Source organism: Ciona intestinalis, chromosome 14 (genome assembly GCF_000224145.3).
Source record: "Ciona intestinalis chromosome 14, KH, whole genome shotgun sequence".
In the NCBI taxonomy this organism is placed as follows: domain Eukaryota; kingdom Metazoa; phylum Chordata; class Ascidiacea; order Phlebobranchia; family Cionidae; genus Ciona; species Ciona intestinalis.
The window spans coordinates 1,753,446-1,762,763 of NC_020179.2; the positions used below are offsets into that span (position 1 = coordinate 1,753,446).

A 9,318-nucleotide genomic window follows, 5' to 3' on the forward strand; every position below is an offset into this window, starting at 1 on the left:
CCAAAAAAATAATCACCCACAAAGTAACATACATGGTAACTCGTAAGCTGGCACGAGGTGTTAAACCCGTGTGATAACGACTGTCGTTTTCCGGCCACGCGAGGATAAAGTAAGTTACATTCATACATTCATTCATTCACCTCATACACACTGTCTAATTATAACACCGGTGTCTTTATATTTTAACAATTGTTGTTTTGCTGCTATTTTTTGTCTTTTCAGTTAAAATGTTTTTAAATTTTCGCTACCGTAATCGAAGAGATAAATAAAGTTATTATTTTTACAAATTAAATAAGCTAGATTTCTGTACCTTATGCTGACTGCCAAGTTAAAAAAAACAGCCTTATCATATACAAAAATATAATGTGGTTCATTTATGCACCTAATGTTTAATGTCAGATACATTCTTCTAAAAAATTAAATTTTAAATACGTCCAATTATCACTTTGTTATGTCATCAGGCAATATTTCATTTCACGAATAACCAGCCTTCGGAATTCTGCAAATTCCTACAGTTTGAGTTATGTGAATTTAATGACATTATATCACTGTTAAGAAGCACTACAACATCTTCATTCAAGTATGTGAAACAATATGACATTTTTTTTAGTCCTGATTTTATAATACATATGATATTATTAATACAGATTTTATAAGTCAAAATATGGTTCAGCACAATAGCTCAGTGGTTAGGTATTTTCATCTTAACCAAAGGATACCGGGTTCAATGCTCGACACTGGTACCAATACTGATAGGTGTATATATGTCTTTTGTACAACACTTTAAGGACTTTGCTCTAACCTAGCAGTCACTAGTGGGTTTCAGCATTAGTTGCTGGAATAATGACGGAATATGACCTAAAACTCAGTTCCCATGACATGCTATGCAAAAGGACTTTTTACCAAAAATAGAACATATAAGAATATAAAAACTAACCTACATTTATTATTAAAGATTTGTAAATACAGTAAATAAACTAAGTTATCAGTAAAAATTTAAAAAAAATTTCTATTAGATTTGATTTTGATATATTTGATGGAGCAAAGTCACTCGCTCCCTCATCTTGTAAGCAAGATGATGCAGGTGATGATCTTTCTTTTTATCAATTTGTATTGAAAGTTGTTGACTGACTTAGTTTTCATTGTGTATACCCTGACAGTGAGCATGATGTGTGTGAATGTATTAACTGTGTCTGGTGTATAAGAAAACACTCACCTTGTAACTCAACAGAGAGCATGAGGTGTATGATTACGCCATGTGTGTCTGGTGTATAAGAAGACACTTATGTTATAACCCGACAGAGAGCATGAGGTGTATGATTACGCCATGTGTGTCTGGTGTATAAGAAGACACTTATGTTATAACCCGACAGAGAGCATGAGGTGTATGATTACGCCATGTGTGTCTGGTGTATAAGAAGACACTTATGTTATAGCTCAACAGAGAGCATGAGGTGTATGATTACATCATGTGTGTCTGGTGTATAAGAAGACACTTATGTTATAACTCAACAAAGACTAATCAAGTTTTTACCACTTAAAAAACGTTCTGTTTGAGTCACTGGGATACGGTTATAATTTTGTAATTTTTTTTTTATTTACTACAAAATAAATGATAATACAGAATAAAAATCTTACCAAGAATAAAAATCTTACCCCAACCTACTACAGTATAGAATCTAAAAAATATTATTTAGTTCTCTAGTTTAACAGCATTTTTTCTTTTTTAGTAAAAAGTTTTCTAGTTTCATTGTTTGAAACTATGAACACAGAAATAAAAGATTCTGTTGTTGTAGTTGCCACACCACGCGTGGTGCATGAACAAAAACCACGAAAAACTAAAGGTATGCGACTTGTGTTTTATATTTTTTAGCTGATGTGTTGATAATATATGTAATAACTCTACATTGAGCATGAGGTGTTTAGATTTACCATGTGTTGAATGAATGAATGTAACTTTATCTTGCGTGCCAAAAAACGACAGTCGTTATCACACGGGTTTAACACCTGCGAGTTACCATGTATGATACAAGATAGCCTTGTCATAAAGTTGGTTAGTGCACCTGCCTGCAACCCAAAGTTGGGTTCAAGGCTTTTTGTTGCTACCATTGTGGACGCATGTGTCTTTGGGCAAGACACGTAATGGCAATTGCTTTAACTCAGTGGTCACTAATAGGTTGTTCAAATTATAAGCCCCACATAAAAAAATTAAAAGATCTCCCAAAAAATAATTACCCACAAAGTAACATACTTGGTAACTCGAATGCTGGCACAAGGTGTGTGAAACAGAACACCCGTTTTTAACGACTGTCGTTTTCCGGTATATAGTTATGAATACAGTGTATGTAGTTTGTGTGTAAAGTAAAACCTAAAGGAGTTATGATTAAATACTGTCTTGTCAGTGTATTCATAAGCTCTATAATATATATTGTTGAAAAGTACAACAGCTAAAGACATCCAAAATGCTTATGTATTTTCCAGCTGTCGTTCCGGCGGATAGCGCATATGAAGTTGGTACAGTACCATTAGATGACCGTGGAGATTGCTCCGTTCGTGCTCTCCGTATCAAAATGATCCATTTTAACTGCGATTTGGTCAAATAGTATGAACCAAAGGTTCATCATTGCACTGTCAGTGTTTTTATATAGTTGAATTTGCTGCTTTTTTGGTTGTACTTTTTTCTTTAATTAGTATTGGAAAATGCCAATTTTCTTGATGTGTGCAATTATTTGCCATGCACCAAACTGCCCAATGTATATTTTTATACTTCTACTTTTGTAAAATACAAGCAAAAAAACGATTTAGTGTGATTATGCTATATCTAATAGAAGTCAAAAACGCCCGTTTTTTTTAGTAAAAATAAATTTAAAAATTTAAGTTTACGTTTGCGGTGCATTTAAAATTGGAAAATATGCTATTTATTATCTACTGTATTGTATTGACTTGGTTCTAGCTTTAAAACGTACATTCAGTAATCATACAACTGTAGCAGTACATTTACGTTCGTCGTATAGGTAGCTTATCGGAGGATACAATTGTGATTCGTAAGCACCGGAATAGATATGTACCAAATCATCAGTTTCCGGATGCGACGAGCATTGTCTTAATGCGCGTCTCAGGTAAGCTCTGCAATGCTTAGGAACTGTTTTGCTTATGAGTTGTATTTATTACGCATACGTGGGGCAGAGTATACACAAGCGTTTAATTTGAGTGACATTTTAGACTGGAAAGTGTAGGATATTAATTTCTGAATATACGTTCGGATTTTAAACACTGAGATATGAGATCCTATCCCAAGGGAGCTTTAGGCTTTCTACTTATTGCTGGATGCATATGCTACGTACAGGGTAAGGAGGTACAGTTAATATATTGTTTAGATATGCAAGCAGTCTCGTTTAACGTTCTTTAGTTCTGTAACAAGCATTAAATAGAATTGTCAAATTAACAAACACCGTCAGTGACATCACAAAAAGACTGAAATTATTTGGTATGAAGTGTCTAGCGATCTGTACTGTACAAAGGTCTTGTGAATAGATTAAAACTCCTAGAAGCAGTATGCGACCAATAAGACTCATTAGCGTTTCATTATATCGACTTGTTAATATAAACTGCTTAATTTAAAGGTGAATCTCGTGTAAAACGCGGAATACCTGGCGTACCTATCACTGGAGACGGAAATGATTATTTAGGAAATGGTAAGTCTTTAAAATCAAACTGTTGGACGAAATGTGACTACAATACTTTTCGTTACAGTTACCGTAAGACAGCAGCAACCGAACTCGTCCGTTTACATTTCATGCGATGTTTTGAATAAGATCGTGTAAGTAACCCATATAAGTATTTAAAAAGTTCTGCTAAATTTACAAAAAAACAGTTTTGTCTAATATATAATACTGTGGGGTAAGATGGGACACCTTTAGCACATACTATCCAAATATCCTGATCGTGTTTTAAACAATTAACACTGGTCTATGGGGGTCGTGATACGGTTTTCTATTTCTTTGAATGTTCTTAGTTTACTACCAAAAGGAACGAGAAAATAGAATGAAAGGTGTCCCATCTCCCCCCACCCTACTAAATATAATTTTATCTAACAATGTCAACAATGTTTTTTATATTTGACTTGACTTTCACGTTAGCTCAAGCAGGAAAATTGCACCACTGGACTGATAGTTAAGCTTATGAGCATATGGCTATCGTTAAGGAAAAACGCTGATACCGTTTTGGATGTGTGTGTCCTTGCCCAAAACACACAACGGCAATTGATTTAATGGTCTCTAATGGGCTTAATTGTCGGCTGTACGTTAAGAACGAAACAGTCCTAAAATAACTACAAACAAAGTTACATATAGTAGGGTTGGGGAAGATGGGACACCTTTTCATTCCATTTTCTCGTCCCATTTTTCACGACTCCCACAGACCGTTGTTAATTGTTGAAAACTCCATTCGGATATTTTTATATTATGTGCTAAAGCTGTCCCATCTTCCCCCAGCCTACTATATGTCGTAACTTGTAAGCGGGCACGACGTGTATGGAACAGAACACCCGTGTTAACGTCTGTACCGCTAAGCGGGAATAAATAAGCTACATTCATTTGACAGCGTAAACAGCACTTATCTGACATCGGTGAAAGTGGCCACCGTTGGAACATTGGCCTTCGTTTATTCTAATGGATCAGTAATAAATGAAGATTGTAGGCAGGCTGAGGCTAACGGTGGATATACTTTTCAAATGACAAAATTCGCACAGTGTGCATCTTCTGTTTCGGTATGTAGTATACAATTATGATTACTTTGTAGTGTAGGATGGAAAAAGATGGGACACCTTTTAACTCTATTTTCTCGTCCCATTAGGTAGTGAACAAAGAAAATTCAAAGAATTATAAAACTTTATCCTCACGACTCCCATAGGCCGTTGTTAATTGTTTAATGACGATCGAATATTTGGATATTATATGCTAAAGCTGTCCCATCTTACCTTACCCTACAATATGTTACACGTTTAATAAGTCCTATAAAATTATCTGATATACGGTTCGACTGTTGTTAAAATCGATTTAAAAAAACTTTTTTGGTCTGTATTAATTAGTTAAATTTAAACAGGTCGCAAAAATATAGTAAGAGAAATCAACATGTATTGTTCATATACGCTAACACGAGCATTAACAATTAACTCATATCTATACAATACAGACTAACGGAAACGAGTTGTCAGTACAATACCACCTATGCGTGGTACCTGCAGCGCCAACTGGCGGCGTAGTTATTTCAAGAGACACATCTACACTTTTTAAGTTCACGTGTAATTATAAAAGAGAAGTGGTGGCAAATATGACTCATATTAGACCTGTAATTGCGTAAGTACATAACTGTATTGTACAAGTAATACTTATGCTAGGGTCTACTACATATATATAGAGTGGGGTGGGGGAAATATGGGACACCTTTTCATTCTATTTTTTCGTTCGATTTGGTAGTAAACAAAGAACATTTAATAAATTATAAAAATGTATTCTCACGGCTGTTGTTATTTGTTTGAAATACGATCAGGATATTTAGATATTAAGTTCTAAAGGTGTCCCATCTTTCCCCACCGTACTATATAATAAAGTCATTGACCGTTTGCTGCCCAACAACGATAAGCATGTATCTTGTAGTGAAGATTACCGTCCTAGTTTAATTAAAACTATTACAATTACTCCCTCAATCTTTATTACTAGCAAATAGGTATATCTTAAAACCAATAGTAAAACGGACGACGCAAACAATCTTACAACCGGGTTCTGTGCCTTTATGTAGTAATCCAAATTCGTAGAAAATTTAAACCCAGTATTTTCGATTTATTCGTTTGAAGCTATGATTTTTTATACACTTTATTTTTCTTTAAAGCAAACTGAGAGGGACGCCGGTTAGTAAGAACGGCGTATTTTCAGTCGTTATGGGAAGGTACACCGATGGCCAGTACACCACTGTACAAACTTCTCCTGATATTATTGTTCCTAACCGACTGTTCATGAAAGTTAATTTGGACAAATCGACTTCTTCGTCTCTGATTGTGCAGGTATGCACAAAAAATCTCAAAATATAGTAAAGTGGGGCAAGATGGGACATTTTTTTCGACTAATTTGGTAGTGAACAAAGAATATTTACAGGGCTATATAACCGTAACCCTGCGACTCAAAAAAGCGTCAGTAAACATGGGTTTTATGGGCTAATACCACTCCATCTTATACCACAGTAACATAGATAAAGATTATTTTTGTTCAACTTTGCAATCAGTTGGTTATTTTAGTTATACTACAGTAAAGGATTTTTTTTCAGATGTTGACATGCTGGGCGACTCCTTCGGCCAACAGTAATAATGCTTCGAAATTCTATATCATAGAAAATGGGTAAGTGCGTTACGTCACCAAAATGGCGTCATAAATTAACATAATAACATATAGGGAACATTTAAACGTAAGACCCTTAACGGTAGTTGATTCAACCCCTCCTCCCCCCCCCCAAAAAAAATTTAAAAAAATGTCAAAAAAATGATTACTAACAAAGCTACATATACATGGTAACTCGTAAGCTGGCATGAGGTCTTGTTGCAGGAACTGTCCCTGTTAAATCAGTTTTTATCCTTGATTTATAAACCTATTTCATCACAGATGTCCTGCATATGATCCGTGGGACCCGATGTCCAACATGGTGACACAGAATTATAATTCGACAAGCGGGAAATTTTCTTTCCTTTCTTTTGTGTGGCGTCTTGCTGCTGGCGCACAACAGCGAATTTTCGTGCACTGCGAAATTGAAGTATGCGAAAACTCACTACCGAATTCGCAATGCACAATGAAGCCTGTAAGTTCTCATTATTCCAACGCGTTTTAGTGTATATTTAACTATAAGTGTATTTTCACAGCTGTTGTTTTGTCGCTATATCCTGTTTTTTTTGTTAAAAAATTTTCTAAATCTTCGCTACCGTAATAGAAGAGATAAATAATTTGACTATTATTATATTCTAAAATATATAGACGCACTTAAAAGGAGCATACCAATTTCAGAGGCTGTTTCATTTTTGAAACTTTGGTGATACCCTTTAGATAACGTGTCAGCATTTCTATCCATAGCCAAACTTTGATTTTACCTTAGTGATGCCTTTTTAAAACCGTATATATAACTGATATAAAATACGACAAATATAAGAAGATACTAAATGCGCCATAATTTTCTATACAGAACTGCACAGCTGGTAACAATACTGGGCTAAACGGTCGCCGTCGACGTTCTAAAGGATCTGAAAACAAGCATTTAGTTTCCGCAGGACCTTTCCATATGAAACAAAAAGGCTGCGACAAGGTATATTTATCGGCGTTATGTTTTAAACATGTCCATTTGCGTGCTGAAGAACTGATTTTACTTGCTTATACTTGTGTGGCTGGATGACGACAGTCGGTATAACACGACGTACTCCTCGTGCCTGCTACGAGTTACCACTTAAGTAACTTTTTATGGGTCATTTTGTTTAATGTAAGAACTACTGGCTTGGAGCAATTGCGACAAGTGTCTTGCCCAAGGACACACATGCTCACAATGGTAGCAACATCGATTCTCTGGGCTGGAAGTATTCGCTAACAAGTTACAAATTTTATTGGGAACTTTTAATTCTAGGTTGCACTGGGCTGTTCGCACGCATGCGCAGTTAACAGTTTATCAAAAGCTATTTGTACCTGTCCCGTTGGTTGGGCGTTAACTGGTGACTCGAGAACATGTGCTGGTAAGTTTTTGCACAAGATTAAGTAAAGTATTGTGGGGTAAGATATAGTGGGGTGGGGGAAGATGGGACTCCGTTTTAATCTATTTTCTTGTCCCATTTGGTAGGAAACAAATAAGATTCAAAGAATTCTAAAACGGAATCCTCACGGCTTCCATATAGATCGTTGTTCACTATTTAAAGCACGATTAGGATAATTGGATATTATGAGCCAAAATGTCCTGCTGTCTTTCCCCATCCTACTATAACATAGTAAATTTTATTTCCTTCTTTAAATACAATAACGTTAATTAAAGTAACGAAAAAGGGAAATTAAAAGCTTCAAAAAGACACTCGTTAAACATGTGAAGAAAAAAAGAAAATCATTAATAAAAGGCGTTTATTCAACAAGTGTGTTTTAACAACTGTTGTTTTGTCGCTATATCCTGTCTTTTGTTTAAAATATTTCCAAATCTTCGCTGCCGTAATCTAAGAGACAAATAAAACTATTATTGCTGTTATTATTATTATTATTTATTATTAGACTATATGGTGGCATCTAACTTACTACACTCAATAAAATGATTCTTTCGTTTTAGAAACATTTGCTGGAGAGGACAACATAATGCAGGCACCACGTATAATCTATGTTACTGAAAAACGAGCACAGTGTATTGGCATGTTGATTCTATTACTCATCGCTTCTGTGACCGTTATTGGCCTTGTCTCGTTAAAGCCTAAGAAATTAAGTATCTCATCTGAGAATTGTGCTGAAGGATAAAAAGCCTACTGATGTAACCAATACAATACAAATGGATTGTAGAGTAGGGTGGGGAAGATGGGACACCTTTTCATTCTATTTTCTCGTCAAAAAAAAAAAATTCAAAGGAATATACAACCTTATTCTCACGACTGCCATAAACTGGTGTTAATTGTTAAGAACACAGTCAGGATATTTGGATATTATGTGCTAAAGTTGTCCCATCTTGCCCCACACTACTATACATTATTACAGCATATTTGCAGATAGTTTAAATGTCAGTGTACGGATATTTTCGAGTATTTTTATCGCGATACAATATAAAAATATGTTACCCAGATTTTTTATGATGTTGTATTACTTGAATGCTTCCTGGAAACAGTGCTTTTCAAAAAATATCAACTCGCATTGTAATATACACGCATTATAATACCTATTCGCGTTATATAGTAGGGTGGGGGGAGACGGAACACCTTCAGAACATAATATTCAAATATTAGGATCGTGTTTTTAAACAACTTTTACAACGGTCGTGAGGATACGGGGTTTTATAATTCTTTGAATGTTTTTTTTTACTACCAAATAGGATGGGAAAATAGATTGAAAAAGTGTTTCAGCTTCTCTTACCCTTATACTATAATTTATTTCAACCTGAAAATTCGCTTTCTCATTTTACCATTAATATGATAGTACATAAAGATCACCATCTGTTAAAACAAACTTGCTTATGGTTAATTGAAAACTTTTTTGTTCCGCTAGCGACGTTACCATTATATGTAACGCCGATGTGGCATACAGTTGGGTGCGGGAAGGTGGGATA

At 35.1% G+C, this 9,318-nt stretch overlaps 2 protein-coding genes across 4 annotated transcripts in view; both read left to right on the top strand.

Moving 5' to 3' along the window:
• LOC100187094 overlaps positions 1–2,823 on the top strand; it is a 20,489-nt gene extending 17,666 nt beyond the window's left edge. For all 3 annotated transcript variants that reach the window (XM_026837434.1, XM_026837435.1, XM_002129553.4), the window contains 4 exons: positions 462–580; positions 1,017–1,084; positions 1,731–1,844; positions 2,482–2,823. In XM_026837434.1, coding sequence (XP_026693235.1) covers positions 462–580; positions 1,017–1,084; positions 1,731–1,844; positions 2,482–2,603 — 423 coding nt within the window. In that variant the 3' untranslated portion in view covers positions 2,604–2,823. The remainder of the gene's footprint in view (positions 1–461; positions 581–1,016; positions 1,085–1,730; positions 1,845–2,481) is intronic.
• A 333-nt stretch (positions 2,824–3,156) lies between these two features.
• Positions 3,157–8,838, top strand: LOC100176115 (ZP domain-containing protein-like). The gene is made up of 11 exons (XM_002129583.3): positions 3,157–3,347; positions 3,624–3,695; positions 3,754–3,820; positions 4,603–4,768; positions 5,194–5,357; positions 5,890–6,061; positions 6,322–6,392; positions 6,654–6,846; positions 7,225–7,344; positions 7,657–7,762; positions 8,338–8,838. The coding sequence occupies exons 1-11, from the start codon at positions 3,281–3,283 to the stop codon at positions 8,517–8,519; spliced, it is 1,380 nt and encodes a 459-aa protein (XP_002129619.1). The 5' UTR covers positions 3,157–3,280; the 3' UTR covers positions 8,520–8,838.
• The last annotated feature ends 480 nt before the right edge of the window (positions 8,839–9,318 follow it).